The sequence below is a fragment of the Mus musculus genome, chromosome 11 (assembly GCF_000001635.26).
Source record: "Mus musculus strain C57BL/6J chromosome 11, GRCm38.p6 C57BL/6J".
Lineage (NCBI taxonomy): Eukaryota > Metazoa > Chordata > Mammalia > Rodentia > Muridae > Mus > Mus musculus.
In genome coordinates, this window is record NC_000077.6 from 75,691,131 (window position 1) to 75,710,777 (window position 19,647).

Here is a 19,647-nt window from a genome sequence, read left to right on the forward strand (position 1 = left end):
GCTTAGAGTATCTCTCAAACTTTTCTTATCTCTTGCAGCAGCATTTTGAGGGACCTAGTAAGAAGGAGAGCTTGAGGCCAGGCCCACATGCCTTTAATCCCAGTACTTGAGAGGCAGTAACAGGTGAATCTCTGATCTGTGTGAGCCTGGTCTACAAAGTGAGTTCCAAGCCAGCCAAGGCTACACAGACCCTGTTTCAAAATAATCAAGGGGTGGGAGTGGGGAGCTTGCTGTGTTTCCTGAGGCTGCAGGGTTGTGTTTGGTTACTTTATTTATGTCTGGGGTAGCAGCAGAGCACAGCTTGGGAGAGGCAAGAAGTGACTGTTGCGCTCTGCAAGCCAAGTGGCCTGGTCTGTCACGGCCTTTTCATATCTCCTCCCCATGGTGATGGACACCTTGCTCTCCAGAGGATGCTCATTTTATTTTATGTGTATGGGTGTTTTGTCTGCATCATGCCTGTGCATCATGTAGGTCAAAGAAAGTGAGGAATGGGGCTGGTGAGATGGCTCAGCAGTTAAGAGCACCCGACTGCTCTTCCGAAGGTCCGGAGTTCAAATCCCAGCAACCACATGGTGGCTCACAACCATCCGTAACGAGATCTGACTACCTCTTCTGGAGTGTCTGAAGACAGCTACAGTGTACTTACATATACTAAATAATAAATAAATCTTTAAAAAAAAAAAAAAAAAAAAAAGAAAGTGAGGAATGGGCATCGGATCCCTTGGACTGGAGTTACAGTGCTAAGAATCAAACCTAGGTCCTCTGCAAGAGAATGCTCAATTTTAAAGGATGATACCCATTTGGACTGTGAAGAAAGTTTTGGTTTTTTGTTTGTTTGTTTGTTTGTTTTTTCGAGGCAGGATTTCTCTGTGTAACCCTGGCTGTCCTGGAACTCACTCTATAGACCAGGCTAGCCTCAGAAATCCACCTGCCTCTGCCTCACAAGTGCTGTTCGGTATACTTTTTTTGTGGTCAGATAATGACTAAATATGTATGAGAGATGCATAAAGACTTTGAACTTCAGTATAATATATCTTCAAATGACACTCTGCTCTGTTTTTTCTAGGAGTGAGTCCCTCCAGGCTCCGAATAGGAGATCAAGAATTTGATTCATTGCCTGCTTTACTGGAATTCTACAAAATACACTATTTGGACACTACAACATTGATAGAACCAGTGGCCAGATCAAGGCAGGGTAGTGGAGTGATTCTCAGGCAGGAGGAGGCAGAGTATGTGCGGGCCCTCTTTGACTTTAATGGGAATGATGAAGAAGATCTTCCCTTTAAGAAAGGAGACATCCTGAGAATCCGGGATAAGCCTGAAGAGCAGTGGTGGAATGCAGAGGACAGCGAAGGAAAGAGGGGGATGATTCCTGTCCCTTACGTGGAGAAGTATAGACCTGCCTCCGCCTCAGTATCGGCTCTGATTGGAGGTAACCAGGAGGGTTCCCACCCACAGCCACTGGGTGGGCCGGAGCCTGGGCCCTATGCCCAACCCAGCGTCAACACTCCGCTCCCTAACCTCCAGAATGGGCCCATTTATGCCAGGGTTATCCAGAAGCGAGTCCCTAATGCCTACGACAAGACAGCCTTGGCTTTGGAGGTACATAATGTGCAAAATGTAGAAAGACGAGATCTGCTCCAGGGTCTCCCTTTCAGACCTCTTCCGGCTTTGTAGGAATGCTGATACAGCGCCAGCTTTGTGATGTTGTAGATGTCAAACCATTAAGTACTGACTTTGGCATTTTATGTGGGTTTTCTCTTTTTTAGAGAAAACCTATTTTACAATGAGTAAATTTAAAACTGTGTAACTGAATGTTCTGATTGATCTACTAAACCTTTGACTAATAACCACCTGAATAGGAATTAACTTGAAGTCATTTTTCTCATCTATATTCCTAACTTCTTTCTTGCTCTTTGTCACTGTCTGAAACTAAATGGGTTCACCCAGATTAGAATGTAATAAGTGGTATGTAGCAGTAAACTTAAGTGGGATTTTAATTTTTTCTTTCTGTTTTGAGACTGGGTGTCTCTATGTATGTCTGGCTGTCCTGGAATTCACTTTGTAGATCAAACTGGCCTCAGACTCAGAGATCTGCCTGCTTCTGCTTCCTGAGTGCTGGGATGAAAGGTGTGTGCCACCATGCTCAGTCAAAAACTTTTATTTTAGTGGATAGTAGATTCTTTACTATTAATTATGTTTGGCATGAATCAGGAAAAGCTGAATGCTAGCTTTCATCAGGCCTTGGTTCCTGGTGTAGAGGACACACACACACACACACACACACACACACACACACACACAGAGAGTGTGCAGGTGTGAATTGAGCCATAAGTAAGAGGATGAGTTATAAAAATCGATTGACTTGTCTTTGTTGCTTAGTGTGTTTGATAAAGGAGAAGCCAGCTCTTTACAAGGACTATATTTTACTTCAGTCCTCTGTGGAAGCCCAGTTGTTAGGACCTGGCATTCATCACAGGTGCTCCTTTGTTCTTCAGCACTCCCACCTCTTCTTCTTACCTGTTTTTTTCCTCGTCTTTGTGTTGTGAAGAGGAAGGAATTCAGTACAGAAGCTGATGCAGAGGTGACCTGCTCCTGCGTATTTCAGAGCCCGCCAACAGCCTGGCTTGAGTATAGATGCGTAGCCAGTTCTCAGAACCATGCCTGAAGTTATGTGCACACAGTGGCAGAGAGGGGAAGGTGCCCTTGGGACTTGCTCTTTTTTCCCTGTGGGTTGTGCTCCTGCAGTAGGGGTAGGACTGCCTGTGAGGGAGAGTGGCAGTCCACACGAGCCAGACTGATGCTAATGCATTTGAATTTTTTAAAATTTATTTTTATGTGATGGGTGTTTTTTCTGCATACATGTCTATGTGTCACATGTCCACAGTGACCAGAAGGCAGCATTGGATGCCCTACAACTGTGGTTACAGACTGCCTTGTGGGTGCTGGCACTCAAATGCTGGTACTCTGGAAGAGCAGGTCGTGTTCCTAACCACTGAGCAATCTCACCAGTCCTGAAAATTTTCATTTTTAGTCTAATTGAGTTGAGTTTCATAGGTTTGACTGAAAACTGCATTATTTATTTGTTCGTTTAGATTTTTTGAGGTAGGGTCTAGGTATGTAGCCCTGGCTGTCCTGGAACTCACTCTGTAGACCAGGCTGGCCTCAGAAATCCGCCTGCCTCTGCCTCCCGAGTGCTGGGAGTAAAGGCGTGCGCCACCACTACCCAGCGAGATTAAGTCTTAATTCTAAAATACCATGTCTTGGCTTTGAGAAATGGACTGTGTGTTATCTGGGTCACACTGCTTGGCAGATGAAGAAAGCAAGTTGTGAGGCTGATGTGGGTGAGGAGGTGCTGCTCTATCTAACTGCTCTGTGCATTATGGACGGGCTCTTAGTGACAACAGACTGGGGTGTGAGGCAGCAGTCCTGGCCGGCGAGGAGAGTGTGTCAGTTCCACTTTAAATTGGTACTTCTTGGCCAGGTTTTTTGTTTTTGTTTTTAAAGATTTCTTTTATTTGACATGTATGAATGTTTTGCCTGTTTGTATATATCAGGTCAGAACTGGAGTTATGGGTGGTTGTGGGTTCTGGGAACTGAATCTGGGTCCTCTGCAAGAGCAGCTGCTGAGCCATCATCTCACCAGCCCAAAGAGAGATGATTTTTAAGGCTGTCTCTGGTAATTAGAGGCATCAGTGATTTAAAATGGTTGAATTGTTTTCTCAGTTTTGAAATACTATACAAATCTTGCCTCCCAAATTTGGGGATTAAATGTGTGTGCTACCATACCTAGCCTTTTTAAGACAGGATCCTGGTATGTAGCTCAGGCTGGCCTCACACTAGTGCTGGGAGTAGAGGCCTGCGTTACCATATTGTTCGATAAATCTCAACTTCTAAGAGTAGATCCCAAAGCTTACTTTATGCTTCTGTAGACTACCCAGAACAGTGGTGTTTTCTTTACATGTAGTCTCCATTTTCTGATTTAGCCTGATAGATAAGGCTTGAGATGACTTGGATAGTTTCGTACTTGGAGACCTTTTTGGAAGGGGGGGGTCTCACTGTGTACCTCTGGCTGGTCAGTAATTTGTTATGTAGACTAAGCCTGCCTTTGACTTGTAGAGATCATCTCACTACCATTGCCTCCTAGGGCACCGTGCTCAGTGGGAACCTGCTTTTCAGGATACAGATGAGACAGATAAGAGTATGCTGCTGAGAGGCTATTGGCCTAACTCTGCATCTCTATTTGGGCCCACATTGATGGTGCCTTTTTTTTTTCCCTATAGTTTATTTATAGGGGAGGGAGTTGAGGGAGTAGATCAGAGAAAGGGTGTGTATGTGGGGAAGAAGAGTAGAGGCCAGCCATGAGCATGTGGATAGAACTCGGGGAGGGGAATGGAGAGAGGGGGAAAGAGGGTAAAAGTGAGAAGAGACAAGAGTGATGGTGCTTTTTGACTCGTTCATCCCTGTGGTATTTGAGATTATGAAGAGCAGGCTAAATCAGGCTGATCTGGATATCAGCTGGCCTTGAACATTATCTTCCTCCTTAACCTTCAAATACTTTTTTGATGTTTTTCTTGTTTTGTTTTTTAATTACAAGTTCTTTTTTCTTGTTTTCTTGTTAAATTAGGGTTTAAGCAGGGGTGTATACTTAGCCCTCAAATGCTGAGATCACAAACCTCTGTCACTATGCTTGGATTCAGTCTTAAGTATTTGTATCCTAATAACTTAATGGCTGTTTTTAGAAACAATAAATGTAATTAAAAGAAAATATTTTTAGTTCAGCATTAAATAACTGTCAGAACTTGTCTCGTGAGATGCGTTCATCAGTTAGATAACCTCTAGTTTTCAGACCTGGGGTCATGTTGACATTGCACTCTGATCTTTCCCTAGCATTTGTATTTGTGAGTTACACACTCATCATACAAATAAGTCTATATGACATTTTTTGTACTGTGCTCATATTCACATCCTATGTCCACTCTTGCTTCTATTTTCTTTGTTAGTTGTTAAATATTTAAAGGGTTATGTTTTTGTGTTTATTTTTGGGAACACATGTATGTAATAACTTTATTTTTTTATGTGGAGGTCTAGAGGACAGCTTGTGGAAGTCAAGTCTCTTCTACCATGTGGGACTAAACTCACCGAGTGCCTTTAGAGCCATCTGTCCAGACCTTGGTATTTTGAAGACTGGGTCTGTAGCCCATTCTGTTCTCCATTTCCTTGTGTAGTGAAGATGGTCTTTTTTTTTTTTTTTTTCCGAAGCTGAGGACCGAACCCAGGGCCTTGGGCTTGCTAGGCAAGCGCTCTACCACTGAGCTAAATCCCCAACCCCGTGAAGATGGTCTTAATCCTGATCCTTTGCCTCCGTCTCCCAAGTGGTTTATTTTATCATTACAAACTTCCACAACCCAACTTCTTTCAAGTATCTGTAGTGTATCCTAATGTCAAAATTGAACTTCCTCAAGCCATTAACTCAATACAGATCAAGTATCACTGTGTTTCCCTCAGCATCTTAAAATACTTCTTGGCACTTCTGTGTGAGTTGTACCATGCCTGACACACTTTGAAGACTTTAGGTCTTGTAATATTAATTTTTAGAAAAATATTTTTTTTGTAGTCTAAGGATTAAAATCTAGGCCTCTCATGGATCCTAAGTGCTCTACCATTGTACTACTCTCTTCCACTCCCCATCCCAGGAAATTCTATTTGTTGAGCTTTTCTTTGAGGGAGTGGGGACTTGTTTGTTTTTGAGACAGAGTCTCACTGTATAGCCTTAGCCTAGAACTTACCATGTAGACCAACCTGGTTTTAAATTTCAAGAACTCAAGTCTTAAAAGATTTTGAAACAAGTTCTCATACCATCTCGCTAGCTTTATTGGAACTTGCTACGGTCCACTTATTGTCTTGTTTACAACTGCCCTTGGTTACAGCGGCAGAGTAGGATGTTTATGAGTAGAGACCATGTAGCCCTCGAACCCCTGCAGAACAAGATGGAGATGACTGACTCCACAGAGTGTGCCTCTGATGTCTGCGGCAGGCACATAGACACACAGTGACAAGCAGACTCTTTACCTAACAGCAAACTAGATTGGATCCAGAAGCAGTAGTTTGCTGATTGCTGCCGAAGAATGCTGTAGTTTCCTTAACTTCTCCCTCAGACAAATCTTGAAATATTTTTTGCCTTTGTTATGTCAAAAAATATTTGAACAGGCCTGAGATGTCTTGCCACACAAAGACTTTACCTGAGTTTGGGTCCCTGGCACCCACATAGAAAGGGAGGAGCAACAGCACGTGCCTTTTTCTTTTTTTCTTTTTTTTTAAAGATTTTATTTATTTATTATATGTAAGTACACTGTAGCTGTCTTCAGATCTCATTAAGGATGGTTGTGAGCCACCATGTGGTTGCTGGGATTTGAACTCAGGACCTCTGGAAGAGCAGTCAGTGCTCTTAACCGCTGAGCCAGCTCTCCAGCCCCCAGCACGTGCCTTTAATTCTAGCACCAGATGAGGCAGACACAGAATCCCTGGGATTCACGGGACAGCCAGACCATGCAGAACCATACCAAGGGCTCAGTGAGAAACACTGTCTCAAAAATATTGCTGGCCTGGTGAAATGACTGCAGGTAAGGATACTTGCCATCAAAGCCTGGAGAGTTCCATCCCCATGGTAGGAAGACAAACCAGACTCTACATGTGTGTGCTGTGGTGTATATGCACAGAGAGTAAATATGAAGAACTCATTTAAAAGATACATCAAGACTTAGGACAGGAAAACGCCTGCTCTGAACCTCTGGGCTCTGGGGCACGAACACACTAGGGCATTGTTTCCTGTCCCTTGTTCCCTTCCCCTGGCTTTCTGTGCCTGTGCAGGTGTGCACTTCCTGCTCTGAGCTCACTGGAGTCTTGCAGATCTGGATCAGAAGGGAAGCTGACATAGTTGCTGTCTTTCCTGTTAAGTAATAGGGACAAAACCTAGGAAAGCAGTCCCTGGGGCTATGCCCACAAAGGCGCTTACACAGCTCCCTGATTGCCTCCTGTTTGGTGAATTTTAGAACTTAATGCCATTTGCGTTCCAGTTTATCTTTCATTATTGCTAAAACTTCCTGGGGAGGAGAGCTTGGTATTGCTTTGTTCCTGGTTCATTCTGGGTTTGATAATGTCTTCACTAGGCTCATAGTTGACTTCGGTAGCAGTACAGAGCTGGAAAACATGCCAGTTGACTTGGTTTCCTGGGAGCCAGCAACCCTATTTAGTCCCTTTTATCGATGGCTTGATGCTTCATACTTAGGCTTGCTCCTGAGGATGTTGCCGGATCTATAGGGAGGATGAGAGGGCCAGATGGAGCAACAAACTGGTAAAAGGATGTTGGAGCTGTAACACCAGGGAAGCTGCAACATCAAAGGCCAGTCTAAGTTACACAGCAAGACCCTGTTTCACTCCTTTTCCTTCTTTACCCTGTCCTCCAGAGAAAGGAGGAAACAGAAGAAAGCTGAAGTGACCCATAAAGTCAATGCTTGTGAACCTGAGGAGGATTACGGTGAGGCCAAGGCTAGTTTAGAATCATATATAGCTTAGTACCAAGGCAGCTAGAACTATATAGCAAGACTATCTCAGGAAAACAGTAATCCAAACTTGTGGTGGTACAACCCGTTACTCCAGCATTTGGGAGGTGGAGGTTTTATTTTTATGGTTAATGTTGAGAATAGGATCTTACTGTAGCCTGGGCTGGCCTTGTAGTCTCTTTACTCAACTTGCGGTGGTGGCACACGCCTTTAGTCCCAGCACTCGGGAGGCAGAGGCGGGCAGATTTCTGAGTTTGAGGCCAGCTTGGTCTACAAAGTGAGTTCCAGGACAGCCAGGGCTACACAGAGAAACCCTGTCTCGAAAAAAAACCCAAAAAACCAAAAAAGATGTTAGACCATATACCCCAACTGACTCTTATACTACTTATACTAATTTAAAATTTGAAATGAAGGGCAGAGAGATGGCTCAGCAGTTAAGAGCATTGACTGCCCTTCTAGAGGACCCAATTTAATTCCCAAGACCCACATGGCAGCTCACAACTGTCTGTAACTCTAGTTCCAGTGCAACCAACACCCTCACAAAGACACAAATGCAGGCAAAACATCAATGCACATAAAAATAAATTAAGTAGGGCTAAATAAATAAGTAGGGCATGGTGATGCATGCCTTTAGTCCCAGCACTCAGGTGGCAGAGGTAGACTGATGTACATGAATTAAAGGCCAGTGTGGTCTACAGAGTGAGTTTCAGGACAACCAGGACTACACAAAGAAACCCTGTCTCAAAAACCCAAAATAAAATAGGAAATGAGTAGTGTAATAATTAACTGTTGTAATCTCTATATTCAAAGGAAGATACAAAGGTATTTTAAGATTGTAATATTTAAGCAGGGATGGTGCATGTCTTTAATCCCTTCGCTCCAAGAGTGGGGAGGCAGAGGCAGGAGGATCTCTTGAGTTTAAGACTAGCCTGGTCTACAAAGCAAGTTCCGGAATACCCAGGACTACACAGAGAAACAGGTCTTGTCTTTTTACTATTCGTTATGGTTTATATCTATAATATCAGCACCCAGCAGACAGATGATAAAGGAGGATAATCTTCAGATTAGCCCATCAACAAAGCAAGTGCCAGGACCTCTGAGAATCAATAGTGAGACAAACCTCAAGAAAGAAAAACAAAAGCTTTGTAGCACTGCTGGGGCAGATACTTTTGTTCTACTGCCTTATAGCACAGGCCTGCATCCCAGCACTTGTCGGGAGCAGAAGCAGGAGGATCTCTGAGTTGAGGGCAGCCCTATGTAGTGAATTCCAGGCCAGCCAGCCAGTTTCAAACAGACTGAAATAAAATAGGACAAGATGAATAAGGTGGTGCACATGTGCAACCCCAGCATTGAGGGGTCCCAGTTCATCCTCAGCTATGTGAGTGCAAAGTCAGCCTACATCAGGTCAGAAAGCTAGACGAAAGGAAGTGTTGAGTGTTGGACCTCCCTTTAAAACCAGGCTGTAGTGAGTTGATGTCTAACAGGAGAAAGTACATACATAGCTCTGGCTTTCTCAAACAGCAAGGACTGGTCTTAATGCCCCGGCATTAACAGTTGCCCTTTTCCCCCCAAACTGTTGGAAAACCTGTCTCGTGGGGCTTCAGTGACAGCTCTGCTCTTTTAAGGTTAGTTACATTCTCTTTGGCTTTTGTCCTTGACTTCAAGAGCCCCCGAGAACTTTGAACATTTCAAGAGGGCAACCCTGTGAGGCACAAAGGGTTATTAATTTTAAGAGTTTGTAGATGAAGGCCACCTTAGGGAGTTTTATTTGCCCAGCTGACTGCTTACATGTTCTCATAGGTCCATGTAAAAATTACAGTCATTTCATCTTTTTTTCATCTTTTTCTTCTAGCTCCTGATGGTTTGATCTCTCTACTAAGGACTTACGAGTTTAAAAAGCAAATTTTATATTTAAGATACTGTTCTTCTTGGGCTGGACAGATGGCTCAGCGGTTAAGAGCATTGACTGCTCTTCCGAAGGCCCTGAGTTCAAATCCCAGCAACCACATGGTGGCTCACAACCATCTGTAATGACATCTGACTCCCTCTGCTGGTGTTTCTGAAGACAGCTACAGTGTACTTACAAAATAAATCTTTAAAAAAAAAATTTAAAAAAAAAGGATACCGTTCTTTTTGAGTCTCCTTTATAGCATAGAACCAGGAGAATTATATATATGTATTTTTCTTTCTGAGAGGGTTTCTCTCTGTAGTGGCCCTGACTTTTCTAGAACTCACTCTGTAGACCTTCCTGGCGTCAAACTCAGATCTACATGCCACCAGCTCGCTGAGATTAAAGGTTTATGCCACCACCTTGAGAATCTATATCTTAAAGATGGCTATAAGGCCAGGCTTAGCAAACACCTTTCATCCCAGTATTTGGGTGGTAGACACAGATAGCTTTCTATGAAATTGGGGCTAGCCAGAACTACATATTAAGGAAACCCTGCCTCACAATACAGTAAATCAAAATCACACACACACACACACATAACAAGAATAAAAGAAAAGGGAGAGAAAAGATGTCTTTGATTTGTCCAAAGGTTTGCTGTATGATGCACCCAATTCTAGTAGCCTTTGGCCCCATTTTCTTTAAAGGAGAAAAGGCCTGATGACAGGTGGGCTGATATAAGACCTAGGAAGAGCTAAGTAGTATGTTGACTGAGCCCATCCCCCTATTACTGAGGTGTAAACTTATTTGTTAACTTATAAAACTTAACAGGTGTGGCCCAGTGCATTTACAGGTATGGGTATGATAATCACGAAACTCAAGGTATTTATTTCCAACTCTTCAGAATGTTCCCTGTGTCCTTTGTCAAGGGCCGTGTATATGCCATGTGCATTCCATATCGGGGAGCTGCACCCCAGCCTTAGATTACTTTCATTAGCAAGTAACATTTCACTTTGATGTCTTGGGTCCTTGAGGACTATGTAACAATCTGTGGTCCCCACAGTCAGCAGCCTTGGATGTTAAGATGAGCTGAGTGAATGCCAGAGTGTCCAGGCCTGGGTGCGGTGGTCGACTAGATTCTGTGGGTCTGCAGGCCTCTCCTGCCTTTGCCTAGGTGGCCCTGGCCCTCGTGGCACTGGTAGTTGGAGCTGCTAACTTTTTTTCATCCTCTGTATCTTACTCTTTATTTCCATTACTCCCCTCTGGTCCGCTTTGTTTTTCTGTTATCTAAACCACCACATCAGTCCTTTGTGGTTTTCAGGTTTTTCCTTGGGGAAATTACAGACTGACCAGTAAGCAAGAATTTTCCCTGTTACTGAGATCAGACTGGTTCTATAGATCATCCCTGGCCTTCCCATGAGTAGGCATTGACCAGTGACTACTAGAGAGATTCTTGAGAATTCCTGAAGCCTCCTACGGCTGAGCTTCAAAGTTCCCCATCTAATAGCACCGTGAGTTTTGGTGTCAGGTAATTCTGAGTTTAAGTCGTACGCTGGGTAAAGATCATAATTGTCCTAATCCTCCACTTTTTCTATAAAATCAAATTGTTATCCTGGAGATTTATTGTGAGAATTAGAAATTAAGATCTATAGAATACACTCAAAACACATGAAGGGTTCTGTGTAAAACTCAAGTGATAAGGAGTGGTCATCTTGCTTTTTTGTTTTTTGTTTTTTTAAGATTTATTTATTATTATACATAAGTACACTGTAGCTGTCTTCAGATGCACCAGAAAAGGGCATCAGATCCCATGACAGATGGTTGTGAGCCACCATGTGGTTGCTGGGAATTGAACTCAAGCCCCTGAAAGAGCAGTCAATACTCTTAACCACTGAGCCATCTGTCTAGTCCCAGTCATCTTGCTTTTTAGTCAGGATCTTTTTGTTGTGTTTTGAATTATTGTTCAGTCTTTTGCCTCCGTGAATTCATTTGTCATACTGAGCTTGTCTTAGATTTGTGGCAGGACAGAGTTATATCTTGTTAAAACTATATTTGATTTCACAAGGAACATTTTATAAGTGGAAGCAGTGATATAGTTGGCTGGTAATAGCTATAGTAGTTAGTGGATTTTTTTCCCTTTGTCCCTAGTTGGGTAATAAATATGTGCCAGTTTAAGGAAAAGCAAGTCAGCTACTAGATATGAGAGAGGTAACATTTATGGGGAGCTGGGAGGATTTGGAGTTGTGGCCTGTACCTTCTCTTAGATGCTTGGCCTTTGCTGAGACACAGTAGGGTCCGAATGCAGCATGCTTGCTGTGGTCGCCTTTTGCTGAGCCAGCAGCCGCAGCCACAGTGTGCATGAGAGAGAGTTGTCCTAGGATAGGGCCAGGCGTGCTGCCACATCTGCCAAGGAGGGCTAGGCTTTGAATCCCCTAAGTCAGATGATGTGGGGTGTGGTGGGGGCGGCTGAGGATCGTAGAACAGAGGAGACTATTAGCTCATCTAGACATGCTGAGGTTTGCAGAGAGTATCATCTTCTAGGGTCCTTCTTACTTTCTGTATTCTCAGTGTCTTTCTTCATTGCTAACACCACTCCTTCTTTTTGCCTGCATTAACCACAAGTTAACCAGTCTGGTGGCTGGGGCTGGGGAGGTAGTGAGTAGCCATTTCTATAACATCAGCCCTAGAGCAATCACGTGGGCAGGGTGTGCCTAACAGAGAATGGAGATTTTCACCTTGCATTCTTAACTGGAAATAAAGTACTCTCCTTATTCTCGTCCTGCAGGTCGGTGAGCTGGTAAAGGTTACGAAGATTAATGTGAGTGGTCAGTGGGAAGGGGAGTGTAATGGCAAACGAGGTCACTTCCCATTCACACATGTCCGTCTGCTGGATCAACAGAATCCCGATGAGGACTTCAGCTGAGTATAGCTCGACAGTTTGCTGACAGATGGAACAATCTGTTTCCCCCCAATTGCCATCTATACAATTTTCTTACAGGTGTCAAAGCAGTCTAGTTTATATAAGCATTCTGTTACCTGGGATCTTTTTTAAGACTGAACTACTCCATTCTCACTTGTATTTACCATATTCAGGGTACGAAACCGGAGGGCTTATGTGGTTAACTTCTGAGTTGGCAGTTTTAGGTGGTAGTTGCCGTGCCTGTATGAGAAGACGTAAATACATTGCCTCCTTTCTTTTGGGCAAAACAGATCAACCTGTGGAAAGCTGATGGGCAGGAAAAGAATGTTACTCACTGCTGACCCTGATTTCTTCAGAGGTTCTGTTTTCATCCTGAATCCATACTGTCAAGTGGCAGCAGACTGTTCCCCACTCCCATGACGTAATCATGCACTGTGTGAATATTACCCAGTGGGGTTGCATTTGCATTTATGGACCATGACCATTGTATGACTCATTCTGACATTTCAAATCCTGAGGATTCTGAGAACACTACTAGAGGCATTTGTCTTCCTTGGATTTTTCTTGGATTCTTTCCTTGTTACTCTCCTCCCCTGTACCTATAAGTGGCTTGATTCTTAGGATAATGTATATCTTCATTCCAGATGAGAAGCAGGATGTACAGAGCACTTTATTCAGTGCATAGCTTTAAGCCAGTATTGGATTCACTCAGTGGATAAACTCCCAGCTCTCTGCCTTCCCCCAAGGGGGCATCGTAGGTTCACACTGCTACCACAGCTCAAGACTCACCTTACTGATGGGACAGATCTGGCAGGGCCATTTTTCCTGATTGCTAGTATCCTAATGGGATGCTCAAAGTTCTCAGATTCTACTTGGAGTGGAAGGACCAATCACTTACTGTATCCTATAGAAGGTATCAAGGGCCAAACTTTGCCCTCTGCATCATGTGCAAGTTGTATAAAAGGCAGGTTAGAATTCTATGCATTTGGGTAGGATTGATACTTTGAAAACTATTCCAGTCGTAAATTACTTATGTATCATTTTACATGGTTTAATAGTTGGTGAAGTATATTACACTATAAATTGCCTTCATTTGGGTTCTCCTTTGTCCAGATTTAGTTTACAACCCTTTAAAGTAGAGAATGATTTATACGAGGTCAGATGCTCCAGAGACTAGGCCTCTGAGGCCACAAATTATAGGGTTTCTTTAGACTGTAACATGAGACTTTCAGGTGATAAAGGCACTTGCTGGTCTCTGGTGTAGGTGACCAATAGAAACACCTTATACTTTGCTTTGAACCTCATTTTAGAAAAATAATTTACCTTCTTAGTTGTCTTGTGTAGATTAATATGATGAATTTGCATTCATTGAACATATACCAAATCATGTGACTGAAGTGACTAGCACATTGCTGAGCACGTGTGTAGAGATTTTGTACGAAAGAATGAGCAGAGTGCAGAAGCGTGTTGTATGGCCCAGGGACGCCAGTTGGCATACATTACCACAGGCAGATTTAATGAGTTGATGCTAATTTAATACATTTTTTACCTCACTGTAGCTTGATAAAAACAGTAATACTCAACTTTAGAGATGTTGGCCCAGTTCTGAGCTCATAATAGGTGGTCAGTGATACTGAATGGACAGGTTTGTAGCACGTGACTTACTGCACCTGACTGCTTGTTTCACTTTTCAGTTAGCATAGATTGTGTAAATCCAAATGCACAGTCAATCCTGTTTCCCTAAGCCTTGTGTGATGGTGAATGTCTTTAGTCCTAGCCCTTGGGAGACAAAGGCAAGTGGATCTCTGAGTTCAAGACCAACCTGGTCTACAGAGCTACTTCCAGAACAGTCAGGAGTTAGAAAGTGAGACCTTGTTTCAAAAACAAAAACAAAAACAAAAAAGAATCTGTTCCTGAAATTATGGCATCGAAAACACTTCTTAGAAAATCATCGTCACAACTGATTTGAATGCTGGTATTTTCTTTTGCCTTTGATGCTGGCTTGTATTGTCTCTTCACTATATGTGGTGGGAATGGGATCTGCAGCTCTCCGTGAAGCCTACGAACTCCTCAGTGATTAGTTATTCAGAGCCATTACGTGAACTGTTTGGTTGGATTTGGCTGGGTGTAGCAGTTATTGGACCTCAAGAGATCAAAGGACTTCTTACAAATATCTTCCAAAAATAGCAAGTGCTATAATCCTAGTCAGATGCGTATGTACATTGTCACAGAGCAAAGTAAACTGAAATTGGCTGCTATGTTTTATATAATCACTTCTGCAAGAGCCCATTTTTGGATACTAATATTTGACATGGTTAATTCTTATTAATTTGTTGAAAATGTTTATTAATAATGCAAATAGATAATTTTAATTTTCCACAAGTAACATTTCACTATTAATGGTTTGAAATGGGTGATAAGCAAACCAATTTGAAATAAAATATGAACATGTGCCATTGTATTATAACACTATTCACTTTCTTGACAGTTAAATTTTAAAAATGTTTTTTTTTTTGTAGCATGTATTGTATATGTTTATAGTATATGTAGTAAATAAAAGTATGGCCAAATGTTTGGCTTGGTGATCTTTTGAGAAAGTAATCTTGAAATATTTTTCACAAAAGTGAGTTTTTGTGTTTTTAAGGAATAGAAGGTATGTGTCTCAGCTGTTCATTAGTAGTTACGTAAACTGTTACATGGTGGGTATGCTATAAGATCTCTAGAAAGTATGACACTACTGTTAGGAAACATGAAAATCATATATATGGAATATAAAGGAAGCACATTGTGAACAGAGAACACCAGACTTGCCTGGAAATGGGTCTCTGTGAGTGTAAGATGGCAGTGTGATAGGGAACTCTGCAAACTTGAGACTGCATTCTCTGTTGTGAGAATGCTGCTGTGGATACGCCATTCATTTCTCCTTTTTAATGTAAGTAGCAATTGCTCAGGGAAAGTCCTAGGGGAGGAACAGCAGCAGAGATGATGCGTTTCTGTGTGTCCATACCACCCGTCCCCAGAGTGCAGTGCACTCCACATTGACACTACTCACTCCAGTATTGGAGCTGTGGCTCAAGTTTCAAGGTATGGTGGCCTGTGCTGATAATTCCAGGACTTCTGAAGCCATGGGATTCCTTGAACCCAGGAGTTCAAGGTCAGCTTAGGCAACTTAGCAAGACTCCTGTATACTAAATACCTAACAGACAAATTTTACCTATTATTGCCTATATGATACTCTGCCTTAGACTCAGCCTCAGCCTCCTGGAGGCTGCCACAGATGTAGGCCTGTTTAGTGCAGAGCTAAGGGAAAATGCCGCCTCCAGGGGATCCCGCTTTAGCATATGCAAAATTAACAGCAAGGTGGAAAGTGTTTTCCAGCTTCTGACAATAAAATAAACTGTCCACCGCTTTACTATGTTGAATGTCGGGTTCCTTTACAAAGTCTCAGTGTTCATACAGCCCATGTCTCGCTCAGGGAACTTCATCTGGAGGGAGGGGTGCCTGCATAGGAGGGGTGGGAAGAGGCCCAGAGCGGATGGTGGGAGCTGCAGGAGCTACCACGCATGCTATAATGAAAGTGAGCTAGGGTCAATCGCTCATCCCGCCCTGGACAGTCTCCTTCAGTCTTCCTCATGGTCCAGCTCCCTGTCCACACATTCACATACCCTTAGAGATGTTCTCAAACCCATTTACCTTCATGGTGCTCCTTTCAAATAGTACTCCCCCAGCCCCACAAGTGTAGCTCAGATTGTCCTGGAACTTGCTCTGTAGACCAGGTTGGCCTCGAACTCACAGATATCCACCCGCCTCTTCCTCCTGAGCACTGGGATAAAAGGTGTGCGCCACCAGCATCCTATGCTGCTTACATACCATTTTTGTGATGGTTTAGCTCAACTAACAACATGAGTAATTTTTCAGTTTTTACATTTTCATAGCCTACCAGAGTGCTTGGCACCCAGGAGTCAGCTGTTGCTGAGGACTAGCAATGGGCCTCAAAGGAAAAGTAGATACCCAACACTAACAATCATGGCTTTGGCTTCAGTCCCCAGCAACACAAAACCGTAGAAGTGTTGAATGTTTTCCTCATATGAAGTTGTCTTAGGGTTTCTATTGCTGTAAAGAGACACCAGGACCACAGCAACTCTTGGAAAATATTTCATTGAGGCTGTCTTACAGTTTAAGAGGCTTAGTCTGTTACTGGCCTGATTCATGCAGTTAGACATGGTGCTGGAGAAGCAGCTGAGAGGTCTACATCTTGATCTGCAGGCTGCAAGGAAGCAGACTACTCCACTTCAGATACCTTGAGAATCTGAGACCCTAAAGGCAACCTCCACAGTGGCACACTTCATCCAGCAAGGCCATACCTTCTAATAGTGTCACGCTCTATGGGCCAAGCTTCTAAACACAAGAGTCTATGGGGCCATTCCTATTCAAGCCACCACAGGTGTGCTGGAGATACAAGAGCACCTCAGCTGCTTCTCTAGTGTCCTTGGTCCTCTGGAAGTTCAGACTAGGTTCAGCCACATTTACTTACATGGTCCTTCATAGTCACACAAAATGCTCTTCATAGTTTTCGAGCGGGTGAGTGCTTCCCAGCCCTTTGTGTGTTTTTCTCTCACAGAGGGGAGGGTAATCCAGTCACTCCATATCGTATTATACATATAGGGAGTCTTTACTTGCTTGTCTCATTTTTTTAGTTTTTAGCTTTAGCCACATTCAAAAAGGCTGAGTCCCATTCCTCAAAGCATCAGGGGTATGTCCAGCATACTTTGTTCTAAAACACTATATGGAAAATTATATCATGACTCTCAGACGTGCCAGCTCTTGGATATTAACACGGAGACCTGTTACTGATAGTAAAAGTGTGGCTTTAGCTGGCTTGTTCCCTATAGCTTGTATAACCTAATAAACCCGTTGATACTAACCTACACTCTGTCATGTGGCTTGTTACCTCTTCTTCAGTCGCCAGCACCCATTCCTCCCTCTGCATCTGACTCCTTCCCAGAGTTCCTCTCTCTCTCCCTGGAAGTCCCACCTATCCCTTCCTGCCTAGCTATTAGCTGTTCAGCTCTTTATTAAACCAATCAGGACACTGCCGGGCGTGGTGGCACACTCCTTTAATCCCAGCACTCGGGAGGCAGAGGCAGGCGGATTTCTGAGTTTGAGGCCAGCCTGGTCTACAAAGTGAGCTCCAGTACATACAAGGCTATACCGAGAAACTCTGTCTCAAAAAACCAAAAAAAAAAAAAAAAAAAAAAAAGACAAAACAAAACAAAACAACAACAACAAAAAAATCAGAAAACGCCTTAGGTAAGGAAGGATAGAAACATCTTAAGAAAAGATTCTCCCGGCCGGGTGTGGTGGCACACGCCTTTAATCCCAGCACTCGGGAGGCAGAGGCAGGCGGATTTCTGAGTTCGAGGCCAGCCTGGTCTACAAAGTGAGTTCCAGGACATCCAGGGCTATACAGAGAAACCCTGTCTTGAAAAAACCAAAACCAAAACCAAAAAAAAAGATTCTCCCAACATCTCCCCCTTTTAGTCCAATAAAAGGGTCTTTCTCTAACATCAATAAACTACATACAATAAGAACAATTATGAGCTGGGCAGTGGTGGTGCACTCCTTTAATCCCAGCACTTGGGAGCCAGAGGCAGGCAGATTTCTGAGTTCGAGGCCAGCCTAGTCTACAGAGTGAGTTCCAGGACAGCCAAGGCTACACAGAGAAACCCTGTCTCGAAAAACAAAACAAGGGCTGGTGAGATGGCTCAGTGGGTAAGAGTACCCGACTGCTCTTCCGAAGGTCCAGAGTTCAAATCCCAGCAACCACATGGTGGCTCACAACCATCCGTAACAAGATCTGACTCCCTCTTCTGGTGTGTCTGAAGACAGCTACAGTGTACTTACATATAATAATAAATAAAAATTAAAAAAAAACAAAACAAAAGAACAATTATGAAAATATCAGGTGAGGATTACATTTGCAATATCCAGTCCATGTATATTTGGCAACTTGGAGAAAATACTATATTACCATATCTTGGTGAGTCCAAAGTTCTGTACCTGAATCAATTTCTATCATAACTTGTATTTATCAACCTAAAAACATCTTTTTAGACCTTAAAACATTTTCTTAAATCCTAAACAACTTAAGCTTGATGTGAGACAATAACTCTCTGATCTTCAGTCCCGTCAGAGACCTGAGGAGGATAAACATTACCTGAATAAACAAGGAGTACAGTGTGAGCAGCTTCCAGAGCTAGGAATGACAGAGTGCTGACTGCCAGGACAGTTCCCCAAGCTTCCTCTGTAACGCTGGAGCATCCTAGAATATCTGACATTTGTGAAGCACGAATGCTGAATGACTAGCGTACCTTGTCTTGGCAGAGTTTGGCAGTTGACTTCCTCCATGTTCTGCTTGTCCACAGTTTGGCCATCATACTGTCAGCTGGAGAGGAAAAGGCAGTTTCCTGTTTGGTGGCTAACTTTGTCATATTTGAAGAAAATTCCAAATGGAGGTTCTTTCATGTCTATCTTTTAAGTCATGTGGAGTGCTGCTAGGAGCTGATGTGTCTCAGCCTTATGTTATTAAAACATCTTTAAAAGAAGAGTGTGTGGATCTGTACAGCGGATTCCCATGGCAGAGGAACCTGTCTTCAGCTCTATGGTGACCCTTTCTAGATAGGTTTGGCTTTTGGACAATGATTGGTCCTTAGCCCCGAATTGTGTTAGTTTGCTCTTTGATCACTTAAAAAACACCCTGGACTTTTAATGTTCATTCAAGTGACAGGAAAGGCGGCTTGTCAAGGAAGAACTCATGATTCTAACATAAACACTGAAAATTTGTGGTAGATTGGACCCGTCAGACTGTGACATAGCAGCATTTCTGTGCTGAACAATTTTGATTATATTTGCTTTGTTTTGCACAAAAGAGTAAAAAGTTTATATTCATATTCTCCCATTATAAAACTAAAAAATTTCTGGGAATCTTAGTACTGAACCAGAATTTTATTTGTCTTGTTTAAAATAATTCAATAAAGCTAACCTTAACTTTTAAAAAAAAGATTTATTTATTATTATATATAAGTACACTGTAGCTGTCTTCAGATGCACCAGAAGAGGGCGTCAGATCTCATTACAGATGTTTGTGAGCCACCATGTGGTTGCTGGGATTTGAACTCAGGACCTTCAGAAGAGCAGTTGGTGCTCTTAACCACCGAGCCATCCAGCCCTTATTAAAACATCTTAAATGCCATATTCTGTAGATATCTGAAGGGTTT

At 42.9% G+C, this 19,647-nt stretch overlaps 1 protein-coding gene across 5 annotated transcripts in view; it reads left to right on the forward strand.

Moving 5' to 3' along the window:
* Nucleotides 1-17,298, forward strand: part of Crk (v-crk avian sarcoma virus CT10 oncogene homolog) — a 29,235-nt gene extending 11,937 nt beyond the window's left edge. Inside the window, exons 2-3 of one of the 5 annotated variants that reach the window (XM_006532125.3) lie at nt 1,067-1,432; nt 9,415-10,064. In XM_006532125.3, the coding sequence (XP_006532188.1) occupies nt 1,067-1,432; nt 9,415-9,593 (545 nt within the window). In that variant the 3' untranslated portion in view covers nt 9,594-10,064. Of the gene's footprint in view, nt 1-1,066; nt 1,603-9,414; nt 10,065-12,235 lie in introns of those variants that run through there. The other 4 variants (XM_006532124.3, NM_133656.5, NM_001277219.1 and 1 more) reach the window with 4 other exon arrangements.
* The last annotated feature ends 2,349 nt before the right edge of the window (nt 17,299-19,647 follow it).